Raw genomic sequence first — 20224 nt, forward strand, 5'->3', positions numbered from 1 at the left:
ACATTGCACATGCTAAATGAATGAATTTGCCATGTACTCCCCCGAAACGCGCAAAACTAAATGTGTGGCAAGTTTGGCAGATGCAATAATGGTTACACTTGGTTAATTGATCAACTTCAACATCTGTTTGCATAATTATTCATATTTGAATCTGCTTGAGATAGGTTGAAATTGTAATAGTCTGAGATGATTTCTTACACTGAGCTGGGCTTGTATCTTGATAGACATGAAATATCACTGATCCATTTTGATCAATTATCTTTTAATAGGAGCTAAATATTGTACGATAAAGTTTGGATATTTATCTCCGTAAAGTAGATAAAGATGGTAGATATGGGCATGTCACTGTCAATGACATCCCCTGGAGAAATTAGCACCAACGCTACAATAGCATCAGTTGTATCAGAGCTGGAGGCGGCGGGGGGGGGGGGGGGGGGGGGGGGGGGGGGACGACAAGTGTTTGTCCTCATTGGGCTTGCGGTGGATCCGGTGCCTAGGCCAGAGGATTTTTGGGCAAGAGGCGATGCTTGGACTGGTTGCCGGTCAATTGCAGGACACAAACAACCATTCACACTTAAAAACATGTTTTTTAGATATGGGACGAAGCTGGACTACCTCTGGAAAATGCACTCAACATGCAAACTCCACACAGAGGTGTTCTAACAGAGATTCAGACCTGGAACTCCTGCCTGTGAGAAGATGTCTTTAACATCATGTTGCTTCCTTAAGAGAAGCATAAAAGTGAGAAAGACCTTTTGACGTAAAGGATGAGTGCGCTCTTATCCTGACTTCATTCAGTAAGGGATGCTACTAGTGTGCATTTTACTCTTCTTTTTATTAATCTGACTGAGCCTGATTAGGTGTGATATATGCTAATCCTTCTGCAGACAACTTTCTGTGGCTTCTTCTAAATTTGCAATGCATATTAATTCTACAAACCCCAATTCTAATGAAGTTGTGTAAAATGTAAATAGAAACAGACACATTTTAAATTGTATTGAGACCATTTAGGACCATGGTGATTTTTCACTTTAAATAAAATAATTGACGGAAAATGCAATGATTTACAAATCATTTTCAACCTATATTCAATTGAATACACCAGATAGACAAAATATGTATTGTTCATATGATGAATGTACAGTATATGTTTAGATTTTTTTAAATATTATCTAATTTTATTATCATGCCTGCAACATGGTCCAAACCAGCTGGGGGAGGGGCAATACACGAATGGATAAATTGAGAATGATCAAAACACGTGTTTCCACAGGTGACCAGGTTAATTGGAAAGCGGTAAGTATCGTCATTGTGTGAAAAAGGACAATCATTTTCAACCTATATTCACTTGAATATACTAGAAACTCAAGATATTTTATGTTCAAACTGATGAACATTTACTTCTTTTTTTTTTATTCTCTCTCTCTCTCAGCTACCAAAATTCACAGCTCAGGGGGCAAAATCTGTCCGTAGGACAAGTATAAGTCATCCACTCCACAAATATGGTCTTTATGGAAGAGTAGCAAGAACAAAAACATTTGGGAAGAAAAGGCAGAACAAGTCTCATTTGCCATGGAGGACACCACAAATATATGGAAATGGGTGCTTTGGTCAGATTGAGCAAGGTTGATTTTTTTTTTTACTAAATGTGGCAGAAAAGTAACACTGCTCATCACTCTAAACACACCATCCCCACTAAGAAAAATGTTGTGGAGTTGCCTTTTTTCAGTAAGGATGGGGAACCTGGACAGAGTTGTTGGGAAGATGGATGGAGCAAAATACAGACAAATCCTGGAAGAAAAGCTGTTGGAGGCTGCACCAGACTTCAGGATGGGCAATAGATTGCTCTTCCAGCACGACAATGACCCTAAACATATAGCCATGCAGAGCTACAATGAAAAGGTTTAGATCAACGGATCTTCATGTGATCGAATGGTCCAAATCAAGTCTAGACCTAAATCCCATTGAGCAACTGTAGCAAGAATTGAAAACTTGCTGTGTATGAAGACTTTCCATCCAATCTGGCTGTTTTTTTTTCTTTGTTTCCTTTCTTTTTTCTTTTTGCAAAGAAGAATGGGTAAAACTTCAGTGTTTAAAGGTGCAAAGCTGGTAAAGACATACCCCAAAAGACTTGCAGCTGAAATTGCAGAGAAAGTATTGATGCAGGGAATGGGCTGAATACAAGTGCACACAGTGCCATATGTAGCTGATGCATTATTATTATTTTTAGATTTTATTTGTCCAAAATTTAGAAAGCTACAGTAAATATAAATGCTGTCCCTCTTCACAGTTCTGTGCTAATTTGTGTTGGTCGATCATATAAAATCTCTATTAAAACAAAACAAAACATTGAAGTAGTGAGGTGTAGCCAAATGTGACTAAGTTCAAGGGGTATGAATACTTTTTCAAGGCACTGTACTGTATGTTGTCATCCAAGCAACAACTTTTCTAGGGACGTCCATGTTTATTTCAGCAAGACAATGCAAAGTCACGTTCTACATGTTTTGAAACAGTGTGTTTTAGTATTAGAAAATTGAAAGTACTAGACTGGCCTGCCAGCAGTCCAGACCTGTCTTCCATTGAAAATGTGTGGCACCTTAGCACAATATACCACAATGGAGACCCCGGACTGTTGTGCAACTCAAGTTCAAATAATTTCATTAGCGTCCTTAATTCCCAAACACTTTTTGAGTGTGTTTAAATTAAATGTGATGTAACACAGTGGTAAACATGTCCTAGATTTATTTTTATTTTTTTCTTGTTTCATCAATTCAAAATGAGTACATATTTTCAAGGGAAAAAAACAGTTTATCAATTTGAACATAAATCTTTTCAGTGTATTTAGTTCAATACAGGTTGAAAATGATTTGAAAATCACTGTATTCAATTTTTATTTGTTTCACACAACTTTAATGGAATTGGGGTCTGTAGTATCTCCACATTGAAAGTTGAAACCCACTAACTCACCAAGCTTATGGCCTACAACGAAAAAAAGGTTCTAGCAGCAGTTGCAGCACCATTTGAAATGTGATGCAAACAAGGGTGAAAAGGCAGAGGAAAATATTTACAGTGTAAAACGGGCAAATCAATCCAATTAGCAGGACATGTTTTAAGTCAACAAATACTGCAAACATGGGAGACCTCATGAAACTCAAAGTGGGTTCAGTCTTGCCAGATCAAAGAAAATCATGTTTTAAATATATCACATAAGAGGCGGCGGGAGGAGGCTCTCAAAGGAGCAAGCAGACTGCTCAAGGTAGGAATGGGAGACAACAGCTTGTTTAAGTTGTTGCCACTGGATGCACATCAACAATGCGTTTTCACAATTGAACAGTCTGGTTTATTTCTGGATATCGTGTCCTAGTTTCGGCTATTTGTGTCCATGAAAATAGAAATATTAGGAGGGATAAGCTGATTTAGTATCCTGCTTTATCACATTAATTTCCTGTGTAGATGTAGCACACAGGAATTAGCGTTTGCTTTTTCTGTTGCACCTCAGGGGAACATTAGACGACTCTCGGGCATAGCTTGATTTCTGATTGTGTGGTTTGTAACTAAAGCTCAGAGATTTATTCATCCAGCCAGCCTATCTCTACATGGCTTATCCTGTTCAGGGTTAAAGAGTACCGGAGACTATCCTAGCTGATTTAGGGCGAAAGGTGGACTACGCCCTAAACTGGTCGCCAGTCAGTTGCAGGGCACACAACAACTATTTGCACTCACATTAACACCCCAGTGAGTGGGGACTGTATTCACCCATGCTGCCTGCATCAAAGTCAGGTGAACGCACCACTGCAGCATCACTGACAGCTCAGAGATTTAGTCAGGTAATTTTCGGATAAGCACAGTGCTTTCTGGCTAGCTAAATGTTTCGTTTTATTCTTACGCCAATTTGAATCTGCATTGTGCCTTTTTAACTCATTCACTGCCATAAATTCATTGAAAAATATATATATTATAAAAATTAGGGGCAAGAAGCGATTAAAATTTGTAATTGTAATTAATCGCATGACTTCACTAGTTAACTCACGATTAATCACAAATTTTACATCTGTTCTAAATGTACAATGAAAAAATTCTAGGTTTTCATACTCGTGTTAACAAAAGTGAGAAAAAATGTTAAACTAATAAGAATAGTTAAAATAATTTGTTGACGTTTATAGCCGTCAATGGCAGTGAATGAATTTAAGAACAAAGAGAGAACAAAAATTATAAAAAATTCGGGGCGTCAGGTGATTAAAGTTTTTAATCGTAATTAATCACATGACTTCACTAATTAACTTGCAACTAATCACAAATTTCATATCTGTTCTAAATGTACAATAAAAAAATTATAGGTTTTCATACTCTTGTTAACAAAAGTGGAAAAAATGGTTAAACTAATAAAAATAGTTAAAATAAAATGTTGACGTTTATAGCCGTCAATGGCAGTGAATGAGTTAAAAAGGCAAACTTTTGTATGTGGTTGCCTTTAAACATAAAATGATAAGTTGCATGGTTTACTTGACAACACTTACTGTATGATGTGTGTGATATGCAAGTCCATAAGCTAGAAATCTGCGGTTTTAGTGGAAAAAAGAGGACTATGATAGAGCGAAGCTGCAGCGGCTCAAACGTCATATTGGGAAATATCTGCCGTTGTTAATTGCAGGTCCCAACCTGGTGATGAGGCTGGTGTGCATCCAAAACTCACAAAAGCCAAAGCATTCCAGAGCGTGTGCCTTTCGCCGTGTCCACTAAACCAGAATGTCAGAAATACTTCTTTGCTCTCTTAGCACATGATCATTACAGTTGGTGGAGATGTCTGCCTAAGCGTTTTCGAGTCATGCCCTGACACCGTCTTATCATCTTGTCTGCCAACTGCCTCTGCTCGCCCTTTGCAATTCTGTAAAACCATAGCACTGAACTTTCAGGTCTGGGATTGGGGGCAGCGGAATCAAGGCCCGCTCGACCCACAGCTGTCTGTCTGAAAAAACAGCTACGACATTCGACCAAATATTGTCAGCAGATTACAAAAGGATTAACTCTCTAAAGTGCCTTAAACTGCTAAAAATCTTAACTCAAAGCAGCCAAGGAAAGAAAATGCAATATCACACAGTATCGTTTCTCTTGATGTTATCTTTACAAAGATTTAGTTATTGAGTAACCCCGAGCAACCTACATTTTCGTAACTTTATGATGGAGTGTTTATTTTATGCATCATGTACCTGATATATTGCCGTGTCATGTACAGCCTTCAGCAACAACATGCACTGTTTTGATCTGTTGTCTATGAGACCACTATTAAACATAAAATGCCATCACGCCAAGCACCTGTTTTGCTTGGATGCATTGCTTCTGCCGTGCAACTGAGCTTTTTTTTTTCTTTTTTCTTTTTGTGCTCAGGAAAGTTTTGTAGTGGCTGCAAGGTGACAGTGAGGTTTTTTTGTGTTTGCTTTTTTTGTGAAGTGAAGAATATTAACTATTGCTCCAGTACTGATGCAGCTTGGTTCCCACTTAAAGGGGAAGTCAACCCCAACATTTTCTTTACATAATATATTGTATGCGCCACTCGTCTAAACATGACATTTTAACTCATTCACTGCCATTGACGGCTATAGACGTCAAAATGTATTTTTAACTATTTCTATTAGTTTAAAAAAAATTCTACTTTTGTTAATAAGAGTATGAAAACCTATATTTTTTTATTGTACATTCAGAACAGAAATAAAATGTGTGAATAATTGTGAGTTAACTAGTGAAGTCATGCGAATTTAATTACGATTAAAAAAAATGTCATCGCTTGACGCCCCAAATTTTTCATAATCTTTAAATCGCGTCAGGCGATTAAATGTTTTTAATTAATCACACATTTTATATCTGTATTTCTATAATAAAAAAACAACAACTAGGTTTTCATACTCTTGTTAACAAAAGTGAAAAAAAATTAAACTAATAGAAATAGTTCAAATTAATTTTTGACGTCTATAGCCGTCAATGGCAGTGAATGAGTTAATATAGTGTTTGTGGAAATTGAGCTAAGCAGCAAATCCACCCATTTTTATTCATCATGGGGTGGCCATTTTGACACAAATAAGTTCACAGTTGCTCTGGGCTCAGGGAACGACCAATCATGGCTCACCTGTTTTCTGAAGCTGGGCCGTGATTGGCAGAGGCCAGAAAGAGGCTTGTGACCCCAGTGAACTTTTTTTTTTTTTTTTGCCATGATAAAGTGCAAGTGCACATCCACTACAGTAGGTGGCAGTGGCGCTGTCATTGTCAGAGAATGTCATGTGTATTAGCTCGCTTGGGGAACGTAAAATATTTTCTTCCTCCAGGGGGGACAAAAATTAATTTGAGAAGCATTGGTTTAGAATCACTGGCGATGGCCTACAGTAAAGAACTGATTGAATGACGAGTTACATCAAATTAAAGTGATTGTCATGAATTCCGTTTTTCTTGACCTTGGAAGGCTTTCTAAAAAGCAGCAAAAATCTTTTTTTCCCCACACACTCAGGCCTCTTTGAGGGCATAATCCTTCTCCTCTGCTTAAAATTACCGTGAAATTTGTCTCCGTCCGTCCCTGTCACATGAAACCCTGCCATCCCATCTTGACCGAGTACCTCCATTTTTTTTCTAATCAGCCTAGCCATGCAGCGGCCAGGTAGCTGAAATTGCTATTTTGTCCCCCAAGCGCCTGGAAGGTTTTGTTGCAATCACAGAAAATGTAATCAGAGACCAAACAGTAGCCAACTCTAGAAAGCATGTGAAACCCAATTGGGCTGTGTTTGCAACTAATTGTAACAGCAGATCTCGGAGCATGACTTTATTGGTAACCATTATTATTGTTACTATTAACAAATATCGCTTTACTGTCATACTGTTCTGTCCTCTTGTTTCTTTTATGTTTCTGTATACAACTAAAACCTCTCTAGTGCTTCTCTTTTTCTTCTCTTTTTTTTCCTGACACAAAAGCTATTTGAATCTAATAGTGGGCCAGGAGACATAAGTAGGTCAGAGCAGCATCCTTGATTTTGATAGCCCCTGTCTGTTTTCCCGCAGAGACCTGTGCCGTTAACAACGGTGGCTGTGATAGCACATGTCACGATTCAGTGACCGGAGTTCGCTGCAGCTGTCCTGTCGGCTTCACCCTGCAGCCGGACCGCAAGACCTGCAAAGGTGACCTGTCGCACATTTTCAATCTGCAAGCCACACGCTACGTTTTACATTGGGATTCATTCAGTGGCATGAACATGTATTTCACCAAAATCACTTCATACTGAATTTGAATCCATCACAGTAATGAAGCAAGGACACACCGATCATTACATTGGTAGTAAGAAAGCCACCCTCCAATCCCCAGGTCAAATTATTCCAAGCGCAGCTACTGTTTATGGTTTCATTAAGAAACATGTGTCAATGTATCACTATGGAATGAATGTGTCCATCTTAATGCTTCAAGCATACATTTCAAGACGTTGTTGTTGCTTAGGGAGACCACTTTTGTGCTCCAGCATGACTGTGCTGCTGTGCACAGAACACGGCCCCTAATTACACGGTTCGAAGAACTTTGCCATTGATGGCCGGGTGTCTGTGTTACCACCTCATCTGACGCTCAAGGCATTGAATCGATCGCAACTGGACTGCTCTGGTTGTCTTGGAAGATATTTCGGCTCTCATCCGGAAGGCTTCATCAGTTCTTCAGAGTTTGTGGGGAAAGGCCAGCTATTTAATATGCGACTGTCATTCCGATCAGAGATGTTGGTAAAATGTTACAAAGTAGTAGTGATGGGAAAACGAAGCTTCATGAAGCACTTGTGATATTTTTTGACTCCCCTAGATGGTGCTCTTGGTTTAAATATAAAGGCTAGTGCAAAGGAAATTGATTACATTTCCACTGCATCTTTCAACCAAGTGTGCCATCTAGAGGAGTCAAAAAATATCACAAGTGCTTCATGAAGCTTCATTTTCCCATCACTAAAAAGTAGCACATTGCTCCAAAATGTACACAATTAACCAGTTACAACTTATTTAATGCATTACTTTTTCCAGTCAAGTAATCAGACTATAGCTGCTCTTCAAATATCACAAAACATTGATGGTCACACTAGCATTTCATAGAGCAGCACCTTTCCCCAATAAATCGCAATAAATAAATAATAAATAAATTGCAATAAATCGCCTTCAGGTTGCAGCAGTGAGAAAGAATGGACAATACCTAAATAAACACCCGGAGTGATCTCTCGTGCAACAAAAACGAATAATTAATGAATCTTAAAATACAGGAGGACACTTCATTCCTACCACCACAGGTCTCCATAAAGGCGCTCAACAAACAACTGTACATAATGAAACACGTAAGAATGGGAAGAAACTGGCATTGACAGCTTGAACAGTGAGGCATTGTGGCCGCCTTCAACTTCCCATTCCCGTTTGAGGGAAAATCAGGGAATGACATCACAAATGCATAAATTAAGTTTTTCAGTGTGTTGACTCACATGTCCACACTCCACATAAAGAGCAATGGATCAATGAGCCAGGTTTGTGTTTTGAAGCAAGAAATACAGTCACTATTTTCTGTCAACTATATACAAAATGATTGACGTTTGTTGCACACACTGCTGTCAACAGAGTGTTATCTAGCGTTCAATAACTACGTTTAAAAAAAGAAAGAAAGAAAGAAAACATGGATTGCAGCATGGTATGCCTTCGAGTTTAAAGAAAAAAATCCCACCAGATTGTGTGATTGCAGGAGGTCCACAAGTTTAATCATTATATTTATAAACAATGTACACAGTGAATGTTGAGTTTTTCCATTACAAAATTAATAGTTAAATATGTATAGTAAAACAAATATTATAATAATAATTAAAGACTGCCTCTATTTTACATTTTATTTAAAAATATGTTTATGTTAATTGGTCTAGACTCCTTTTTTTATTATAATAATAATAAGAATTATTATTATTATTATTATTATTATTTTAACAATTATTATTGTTATTATTATTTTTATTAACAAGTAGACCATTTATGTTAAGTGAAATCCAGAAATGACAATTTTTTTAGTAAAAGTAAATATGTTAATACAAAAAGGTTATCTTTATTTTTTTTGTAATAAAAATTAACTTTATTCGTAAATGTCACTGTTGAAAATGCACTTCCAATCAACCCGGTGTCATTTTAATGTTTAGCGGGGTTGCCGATTTCTGCTCAATGTAACTTGTAATCTGAAAATAAAACTCAATTACTTTTAAAACCAGGTAATCAATCAACTAAGTTACTTTTTGAAGGTATGTATGGCAACACTTTGAATGCCCTGAGAATGAGATGACCTGGATGAATGCGAACATTCACAAGTACAGCTCATCTAACAAACCAACGTGCTTGTCAATTTAAAGACTTAACTATGGCTGTTTGAACATTCTCATGATGCACTTTGCTTTTCGGTTTCAGCAGTTTTTGTCCTGCTAACAGCTTTCCAAGTCAGAAACCCCCTCAACTCAAGCAACCTGACTGCCTTATTTATATTCGCTGTAATATAATAAAATAAGCATTATATCAGGATACTGAGGAAACAAAGACTGAAAGACAGTGAGAAGGCACGGTGTCCAAAAACATAATTTTGCTTCCTACAGCTTGCAATAGCACACTAACATCTCTAATAAAAGTTCATCTTCTGGTGTTAGTTTGGTTTGAGAGGAAAGAGCAGGAAAATAAACGCAGGCTGCACTGGCGCTCGTTGCGGGTCGGCCACTTCTGAAGGGCGGAAAAGAGAATGGGACAAGGACGGAATTATTTTGTTCATTTTGGATACATTTATTTTACCAGATGATGAAAAGGCGTTTGTAACGATTATTCAAGATGGACCCGAATCAGTGCCAAGGCAGAACACCATCCAGGCGGCAATGGGCGCATGATATATTGATTGGGTATTGGCTGAAGAAATAAAGTGCTCACTAATCAGAAGAAGATGGCTAATGAGGATTTAGAGGCCTGTCTAAATCATTAAAGACTGATGCATACTGGTTGCAGCATTTTCTGCTTAAAAAGATCAGATGAAGTATTGAAAGTATGTTATCAATACATTAATTGTACTTTCAATTTGGGCTGTGTGATATAGTCTTAAAATAAAAGACTCTTTTCACACACAAAATCCCAATTCCACTTTCAATTGTTTTTTGCCCTTCACTTATAGCAAATGAAAATGACATTGACTTTTCTTTTTTTGTTTTTTTTCCATTTTGGGATTTGCTTTGTTTCTCCTCATAACAAACACTCTTTAAAACTGCCCCCCCCCCCCCCCCAGCGTTAATTTAGATGTATTACGAGTAATTGAAAAACATAATCATTAATGAATTAATATTTTCAGCTGCTACATATGTTACACACTCTCATGGTCTTTTCTTTGTTGACTTGTGTAGGTGAGGCAAGGCAACCCTGGCAAAATATTTGGGGTTTGGAAGCATATTATTCCGGTTGAAAAGTTTCCAATAAGCCTCTGCTCTTGTAAAGTGTAAACAGGCACAATGTCTTTAACTCTTTGACCGCCAAAAACGTTTAATGACGTATGCTAAAATCCTAATGAATGCCACCAATAACGTCAATTGACGTCAACTACGGGGGGGGGGGGGGGGGGGGGGTTCTCAATGAGCATTGTATCTCTTTTCAATGGGCTCCCGGTGTATGGAATTATAATGAAACAAGACAAATCTGATGAAATAGAACGTTTTCAAGGATTAAATGATCAAAGCCTTTGTCACATTAAATCTAATTCACAGAGCATCACTAAACTAAAAATATTAGTGTCAAAGTCACTGTTATGCAGAAAGTGTATCTTCACAAAAAGCTTGTTTTCTCCTTTTAAATTTTTGCTCAAGGTCATTCAAATTATCTACCGGTATTTTCAAATGATGATTACTAAAGAACAGAATAAGGTAGAAACATACCTTTTTTTCTAATGAAAGAAAGGAACGCGATTTTCCATTTGGTACCCACCAATATTCTGTTTGACTGAAGATGAGTTAAAATACTCGAAATCAGCTGGCATTGTTGGGGTTGTTTTTTGGATAATGTTTGGCAGTCAAAGAGTTAAAATAATTGAATATGTTTGCCTTCTTTTTTGTCAAATGGAAATCAATGTGAAAGTGAATGAAAAAGTCGCTTGCCAATTAAAGAAAAAATAAGATACTTGAGAGGTCAAAGAGTATACAGTAACTACACAATCCAGTTGACATCACTGACTTGTGCTTCTGTCAACTACCATGATGCTCTGTTTGCAGCCGTGTCAGCATTGATAGTTATTAAATCAAATTGATGAATCGCCACGCCCTAATTTCAATGTAACTTTTTTTTTAATCTAACAAAAGAATAAATATTTTTTATAGTGCATGCGCTTCCTGATTTTAAGTATTTGTTGTCAGCATTTGCAATTGCAAAATTGCAGATACTTATTCCAAAAAGTGTGTTGTTGTTTTTTTGCCACATCATCATTTATTCATAGGTAATTGTTGCTTCGTAAGAAGATAATGTAGCATTATTTAATGTATCACACACACTACAAAAATTTCAAATTGAAGGTTAGGCTTTTTGTCATATCTGTCGCTGATTTCCCTCTCGCAGACATTGACGAGTGCCGTCTTAACAACGGGGGTTGTGACCATGTGTGTCGGAACACAGTGGGCAGCTTTGAGTGCAGCTGCAAAAAAGGCTACAAGCTGCTGACCAATGAGAGAACATGTCAAGGTAGGTATACACTACAACAAACATGTGAAGCGTACGTTCAAATACCTTTGTAAGAGCTGAATACTGATACACATTGTGTCATATCATGATTTATTGTCCATGGCAAGGGCATTTGTATGCAGTGCTTGTCGGAATTTTCACGCATGCTATGATAATGGGACATACAGTACGGTAAAATGAATCCCTCCTATTTGCAAGGGATTTGGAGTTCAGCAAAGATTTGCAAATAATTGACAACCCTCCAAAAGAGGTTTGTAATTGTGTATAGAAGCCAAAAGATGGTAGCAAATTACTTAGAACAGAGAGGACCATAAGGCCTCCATGCATCTAGAATGTACACTTTCACAAACCCATGTTACAAACACAACTGTATTGAGTAATTAAATTAAAGTGGAAGTCAACCTTAAACATTTCTTGACAATAATATGTTATATGTGACCCCACTAGTCTAAAAACATGACATTGTGGTTAATATTACATTTGTGGAATTATGAAGCTAAATTTGGCAGTTTTTATCCATCTCGGGGCGGCCATTTTGTCACTTGCTGTCGACTGAAGATGACATCACAGTTGCTCAGGGCTCAGTCAACGACCAATCACAGCTCGCCTGTTTTCTGAAGCTGCGCTGTGATTGGTCATCAAAATGGCCGCCCTTGAGATAGATAAAAACGGCTGGATTTTGCTGCTTAACTCATATTCCACTGGCGTAATATTAAACAGAATAACCTATTTAGACTAGTGGGGCTGCATAGAACATATTATTGTCAAAAAAATGGGGGGTTGACTTCCCTTTTAATCAAACAAACCTTCACATGTGGCTTATTTTTTTTTATTTTTTATTTTTTTTATTTTAAAGAGCTCAGTATTGTTCATTCGGAAATGTCATCATCATTGCTCTTTTTTTTTTAAAATATATATATATATATATATACACATATATACATACATATATACATATATACATACACACATACATACATTTTTTTGTATTTTTTGTTTGTGCGTGCGTGCGTGCGTGTGTTTGTTAGCTCACCAGAAAACCTATTAGAAAAAAAAAAAATCTCATACCGTTCACCTAAATCGAACACCAGGAGACCCGAGGGGACCGAGGAAAACCAAGGAAGGTGAAATCCAGCACCGACCAGACACCCCCCACCAGAACTCCTCCCCAGCCCAAGAAACATCCAGACCCCAACAAATCCAAAAAACATAAAATCAGGGAGGCCTCAAGAGACCAACGGAGAGACCGAGAAAAGGAAGGAAGGACAGACGAAGCCGCGTGAGATCCGAGACACCAGCCTCCACCGATTCAATAACCTGAGGAGGAAACAGATTGTGTCTGAGTTTCGGTAGATGCTGGTGTGGTGGATCTGGCATGCATGAAAATCTCCACCAAAGAGGGGAGCCGTCGACCCCCGCCGGAACAGAGCAAGCGCAACACCTCAGGGCCCCCCAGGCCGCGGCAGCGCCAAAGGACGACCCCCGGGCCCCACCAGGGCCACCGGCCGGAGAGCAAACCCAGGAGCAGGAGCGCCCCCCGCCCCAACACGGCCCGCGCCCCCGGCCCAACGCAGCAGGACGGGGCACTGCAGGCCCACCAGGCACCCCACCGGCCCCCAACCCCCCCCCCCCCCCCCCACAACCCCCCGCCCCCCATCCACCCCCGCCACCCACCCCAACCCAGCCCCAGCCGCCCCCATGCCCCCAATCCCCCAGACACCCCCCACCCCGCAACCCCCACCACCGCCCCCCCCCAACAAAGCCCCCCCCCCCCCCCGACCCCACCCCGACCAACCGGCAGCCCCCCAACCCCCGACCCACAGCCCCCGGGGACCACCCGCACCCAGGCACCGGCGCCGAAGAGGGGCCGGACAGCGGAGCGGAGAGGGCAGCCGCGCCCACCCCACCCCCCGCCGTGTGGAAGGACGGAACACCGGGGGCAGAAGGGGGAGATGGGGGCACCGGAGGGCGGCCGACACCCCCGAACCCCAGGCCCAGCGGGGGAAGGCCCCGGTCGTCACCCCAGCGTTCTTTGTGAAAATTAACCCCTGTTACTGAGTCCGCCAGCTCGCGGACTGGCGAACTCTATCCCTAAACCGTGAATGTGACCCCACCCAGTGTATATACAAGTGTGTGTGTGTGGTGCATTAAAATTAGGAGCAGGTGAACCGGAGCCGATGGAAATGATATTCCCACGCTCCGATCCACCCGCCACCCAAGCATGTTGCTGAGTGTATGTGGTGCATTAAAAAAAAAAATAGATAGGGCGGGGGGGGGGGGGGCGGGTGGCGACACGGACAGGGGACCTGTGGCTTATTAACAGTATTAGCTAGCATGCTAGCCTAATTAACATGCTAGCACATACTGACGTGACATCACACATGGGTAAACAAGTAGGCGCACTAGCACTTGTACACAAACGTTTTAAGTCATTCAACTCACCGTTTGGTGCCCTGACTTCTACACAACAAATAATAAAATAAACCCTAATGTCAATATAATATATATGCTTTTCCCTGTAGCACTGAGATTTCTTCTGAAATGTAAAGTACATTAGAAATTAAATGTATTATTATTATTATTATTAAATATTGGGTAATACAGTTAAATATTAATGGGAATGCCGACTATACCTGCTATTGGCAGTTACATTTGGAGAGAAATAGAAATGTGATGGTGCAAAAGGTGTATTAAAAGACTGCCAATAAACGGACAAAAAGCACAATCAATTAAACAAGGTTTTTAGGGGACAAACAAAAAAAACATTTGAATGTGAGCGCATTGAATGCAAAACAAATGATTTTCATCATGGCCATTTTTGAAGCATAGTTTACACTTCACAAATGAAGCAACCAAACAACACAAAAACAAAACAACTTAAATTCCTTATTTATATTTTAAAGCAAACAATATACTTGCGCATTTATGGAGCTCAGACCACAAACAAAACAACGTCTGCTGTGGTGTGGCGGCACACCGGTGTTGGAAATTACGGTTGCGACCCTAAAACCTCTCATTGTTGGATAAATCAAGCCACCTCAAGAACATCTGGTAGAAGACAGCAAGCAGGCTGGAACTACTGAGATGAGTTCTGCCTCATGCCGAGTCGAAAAACACAAGACATGCCATTCTTTAATCTTGTGTCTTTTCCTCATGTGGTCAATCACTCTGCCGCCTGGTTCACATCAGTGTCTTCTTGCGTTTGCTTTCCAGCACAAACAGATAAACATCATGTGTGCGAAAAGAAAACAGTGCGTCTCTCCGTGTGCTTCAGATACTTTCTTGTCACTTCATATTTTTGGAACAAGGCTTTTCTCTTGTTATTTGAAAGCCTCACATAGAAAAGTGAGAACACGTGCAGAGCGTATGCACAAATAAAGCAAAGTTTCGTTTTTATGAAATGAGTCTTTGGGTGCGCTTGGGAACAACGTTGCCCTTGTTTCGTCCTTGTAACGTCTCACCGTTTTTTTTTTTCTTCACACATTCAATTAGCTCCAGGTGAAAACAAAAGCTATCAACAACTCTCAAATGGATTCTCTTATTCATATTAATCTTTGGGATTTATCATAAATGTTGCCTTTTTCATATTGTTCAATATTTATGACAAAAATAGCTTTTCCAAACGTGTTCTATGAAAGTTGGGATGAGCAGATAAAGGGTGTGGAGCTGACTAACCCGATTCTGCAGCAGCCAAGTGTGCAAAAGCTGAGTGATATTGCTTCTTCAGTCCACCTTTACACCCCGAGTTTGACCTGCCCTGCAGTAAGTCGATGCTGAGGCCTCCGTGGCATCAAATACACTTAAATAGCAGTTTAGTGTCTCTGTGGGGTGTTGAGATGTGTAAGCTGAATTGTAAAGTTATCTCGGTTTAAACAGTCACGGTGCTTCCTAGCTGTCAGTGGACCGTGGCCTATATATCAGGATGGGGCATGTCTGTTGAACCGCTGCCAGCATTCCTCCAAACTCAACGCCCTGCTGTGTGTGTTTCGTCTGCTTCTCCCTTCTAATCCATGTGAGGGCAGTCCGGGACACGTTCTTCACACGGGACGTCTTTTACCTAAACTGGCATTACCTCACACTTCTTTTCTTTTTCTTTTTTAGCTTGTGGCTGAAATTATGGGTTACAGTTTGATTTATTGATTTGATCCCAAATTGTGATTTTGGCCACACCAAAGGAATCATAGTGCTCGCGTAATGTTTTCGCCTTGGTGACGTCCTGCATACTTCACCTGAGCTGACTGGTAAATAAGGGTTGTGGGAGTCCCAGATGTCTTGGAAAGTATACTCGGCAGCATAAATTACATAATGATAAGTTGTGCATCGACATCCCCTATTGCAACACCTGACCTAGTCAGCACTCTTTAAATCCCATCATGGCTCAGACAAATAAAGTGCAAATAAAGCTTCAAGAAATCCACACAAGATTTGACCTTGGTTCACTACAGGTCACAGTCCTTTACCAGTCTTCTTACTGTGATTATTGTGCAACACTTTACAGACAGTTGTACCAAGGTATACCTCTACAGCAAGGGTGTCCATATGTTACACTTATTTGAAAAACTTCCACCTGAACAGCTTTCTATCAAATGTGTGAAGGCAAATGGTTGAATGTTTTTCACGATTTTGGGGTGGCCATGGCCCGACATCGCACTACAATATATTCAAACCAAATCACCATCCCTGCTTTGATAACCAAATAGAAGAGTGACCTGAAGTAAGCTGACCATTTCTGAAGCAGTTACCAAGGAGTCATCATTCACTGCCAATGACGGCTATAGACGTCAAAAATAAATTTGAACTATTTCTATTAGTTTAACATTTTTCTCCCCACTTTTGTTAACTAGTGTATGAAAACTTAGAATGTTTTATTGTACATTTAGAACAGATATAACATTTGTGATTAATCGTGAGTTAACTACTGAATTCATGCGATTAATTACGATTACAAATTTTAATCGCCTGATGCCCCTAATTTGTTATCATTTTTTCTTGTTTTTTTTATCGCGTCAGGTGATTAACAAAATTTAATATTAATTAAACGCTTGACTTCAATAGCTAACTCACAATTAATCACAAATGTTATATCTGTTCTAAATGTACAATAAAAAAAATCTAAGTTTTCATAAAAAAAATGTTAAACTAATAGAAAGAGTTCAAATGAATTTTTGACGTTCATAGCCGTCAATGGCAGTGAATGAGTTAATGTGATATGTTAACAATGTGGAGAGCAGAAAGTGGAGGCAACCATTTTTGCTCTAAAAGTTAATTAAATGTATTCACTGCACTCTCAAAAGAGAATTGTTGAACCAATTTAAGATTACAAAGAAATTTAATTAATTATGAATTCATTAAACTTAATAATATAAATAATTAAATAAACTGAATTAACTTTATTCAATCATGTGTTACCAATTGAAGCAAAAAAAGATTTAAAGTTGGTCAACAATTCAATTTGTGATCTTAAATTGGTTCAACAATTGTCTTTTTAGAGTGCACAGTGTTATGAAAAACGTTATTATAGTTGTAAATAGTTCATTTGAAGATTTGCGCATCTCTGGTGTTGGGCCAAAACCTTGTACTTCAAAACTGTCACTTTTTAGGAGACAACGAAAACAACAGGTTTGTTCAATCATGAACATTGCATCATCAAAGAGAGCAAGCCATTTGCAACATTTGTCAATAATTAATAAAAAAATAAATATGGCACATGTGTGGAATGACCATAAGTATATAGATATTGATATGAAATTTGTCAAATTGTGATTTATGAGATTTTGGCTTGACCCCAGCGAAATATAAAAAGGTTCTGCAGTATCTAAAACATATTTTTTAGTAGTAGTGGTAATCCCTATGTACCCCACACCACTCTTGTTTTAATTTTTTTTATAAAATGTCATTTTTTTGCATATGCCATGGGCCGCTGAAAAATGGATGGCGGGCTTTAAATGGCCCTCATGCTATAGTTTGGACACGCTTTCTTTAAGCAAATATCCTATGCTTTGGTTAAACCAACTGGGTTCTCCCCTGAAACCATCTGTTCAGGATACCTAGGCAAATAATTATTTTCTTCAAACCTATTGGGAACCGTTGGGGAAGCAAGGTCCATAGCGGCATGCTCGGATGAGTTTGCAGTCCAGAGCCCAGAATTGGAAGAACTTGTGAGCTAGGCCCGTTTAGCGTCAGTCCCATCTGACCTCACGCCACTCAAACCTCTCTCCCTGATAGCCTTATGATCGCTTGGGTTCAAGCCTCAGGCCGGAATGGCCAGATGACCTCTGTCCCCATATTAATTCTTTGGCAGGACACCTAGAGGAGAGTAAAATTAAGATGAATGAGGCTATGTCAAATTGGTAAAATTACCCGAATGAACTGAGCTCTCCAGAAAAAGAAAAAAAAATAGATGAATGAGGCTACGGAAAATTTCATGAATGTTGCTTGACGCCGCCATGGTCCATATTTAACCCTTTTCATTGATTTCCTTGTACAAGACAATGATCCTTGAGCCCAAAGTGACCGTCTTATAAAAATTGCACACATTTTACAGGAGCACATCATTCAGAAAGTGACACATTTGATTATTTATTTATTTATTTTTTTGAGCAACTGTCACTCTGACATGACACATTGGCATATGAGCGTGCAAAGCAATCTTTAGGCCTTTATTGTATATTTCGATGGGGGGGGGGGGGGTGGGGGGGATTGACAGGCTCTCAGAGGGAAGAAAAAAAATGCACTTGGGCACCTATTATCAGCTGACTCCTGCTGCTCCCACTCGCCATTTCCAAAAGTGTACTTTGAAGATTCCATTTCGCCGCATCGAAATGGAAAACGCAGTAACTGCAGGAGGGCAATCACAGCAACCGACATGGGACCAAAGGTTGTTGTTGTTATTTTGATGTGCTCCATTGAAATGCATGACAAACAATACAAAAGAGAGGAAAGTGGACCGGGTCCTGCTCTTTGTGGTGTATGAGTGATGGCAACATTTCTAACTGTCTCTCTCTTTGTCCTGTGCAGACATTGACGAGTGCTCCTTTGACCGCGCCTGCGACCATTTTTGTGTCAACTCTGCAGGAAGCTTCCAGTGCCTTTGTCACAAGGGCTACGTCCTCTATGGCCTGGCGCACTGCGGAGGTAAGCCAGCTACGCTTTGTTTGTTTTTTATTAGTCCTTGTGTAAATCTTCTGTCCATCACACTTTCTTTTAACCTGATGCCTCTTCACACCCTCAATGAGTCTCTCTCGTATTGAACGGGGAGAACCTACCACAATCTCACTCATTTATTCCAGTTCATAAAAAGGTGTGGAAGCTTTCTGCTTAAAGCTGCATGCCTTGGAAGCTTCCACGTGTATGAGGGTGAAGATTTGCCAGATGCCCTGGTTGCCCTTGAAGAGGCTCTTGAAGCGTTCTTTTGAAATAAATAAATAAATGTTGAGTAATTAGATTAATCTGAGAAGCTCTTGAGTCCTAAGAGTTCTAAACCAACAATTGGACATGATGTGTTTATTTCCATGGTTTCAGGGTGTAAAGTCTTTACGCCGTCCAACTCATTAATCTGAATGTCACCACATCGAGAATATCAACTCGAAAAAAGTCCCTGCGTGCAACCGCATCTAAAGACAAAATGTAACTAAATGCTGGCCGTGATGGATTACCCAGCTCAAGATGGTTTACGTCTTTGCAAGTTGATTTCCAAATCGACTCAAATGAGCAGAAACAGGTGGCTGCCCGCAAGGCAGGAAATCAATCTAAGATGACGCTACACTTGGCAGCAATGTAGAGCATAGGTGATTTGTGCTGTCGTTAATGGACTAAAACGTGATTTCAAAAAAGTGTTAGGCTACTTTACTTCAAGGTGGAGCGTGACCTGCGACAACCGGTACCGTGGGCCAGATAGACGAGAGAGTCAGTAGGGAGGTGTGAATGTTCTGAGGGGTGAACGTGTCACAGCTTCCTGACATGCAGCAAGAGGCCTGCTTCAGCACATCAGGCGTCCCTTTCAGTTTGCGCGTATCACTGCTTAGGATCGTCTGCTGTCTCCATAGCGCTTTTTCAAAATTGCTCTTAGTTTGACACACCTGGCCGGCCACCGAGCAGAGATGCACAACCCAAATGTACTTGATTTTCAATTTGTCCTCTTTTTATTAGAGCGCGTATCTTTCGGCACGCTTAGTAAATTCTTGTGATGACATAACAACATTGTGGGCCTTTGTTGACAAATGTGCATCATAGGAAATCAAATGCAACGTTTAGTTTATTAAATATCACACAGTACATTTTGAAGAGGGCATTTTATTCTAAACAGAGTCTATTTGGTCCCACTCTAAACAGAGTACAATTTACAATTGGAAGAAAAGAAAATATGAAAAGTAAATGTTACTCAAAGTATTTTTAGGGTGTGTGAGAGTCGAGAGAATTGGCCTATCCCATAACAATAACCTAGTAAAGTTTTTTTGCACTCAGAAATTCTAAATACATTTTTGAAGAACATGTTTGGAGT

At 39.6% G+C, this 20224-nt stretch overlaps 1 protein-coding gene across 4 annotated transcripts in view; it reads left to right on the forward strand.

Annotated features, from left to right (window-relative positions):
• LOC147178377 (signal peptide, CUB and EGF-like domain-containing protein 3) overlaps positions 1 to 20224 on the forward strand; it is a 109072-nt gene that overhangs the window by 74360 nt on the left and 14488 nt on the right. For all 4 annotated transcript variants that reach the window (XM_086068300.1, XM_086068298.1, XM_086068299.1 and 1 more), the window contains 3 exons: positions 7042 to 7158; positions 11602 to 11724; positions 18742 to 18858. In XM_086068300.1, the coding sequence (XP_085924426.1) occupies positions 7042 to 7158; positions 11602 to 11724; positions 18742 to 18858 (357 nt within the window). The remainder of the gene's footprint in view (positions 1 to 7041; positions 7159 to 11601; positions 11725 to 18741; positions 18859 to 20224) is intronic.

This window comes from Leptonotus elevatus, chromosome 2 (assembly GCF_054856555.1).
Source record: "Leptonotus elevatus isolate MCC_2025b chromosome 2, RoL_Lele_1.0, whole genome shotgun sequence".
Taxonomy (NCBI): domain Eukaryota; kingdom Metazoa; phylum Chordata; class Actinopteri; order Syngnathiformes; family Syngnathidae; genus Leptonotus; species Leptonotus elevatus.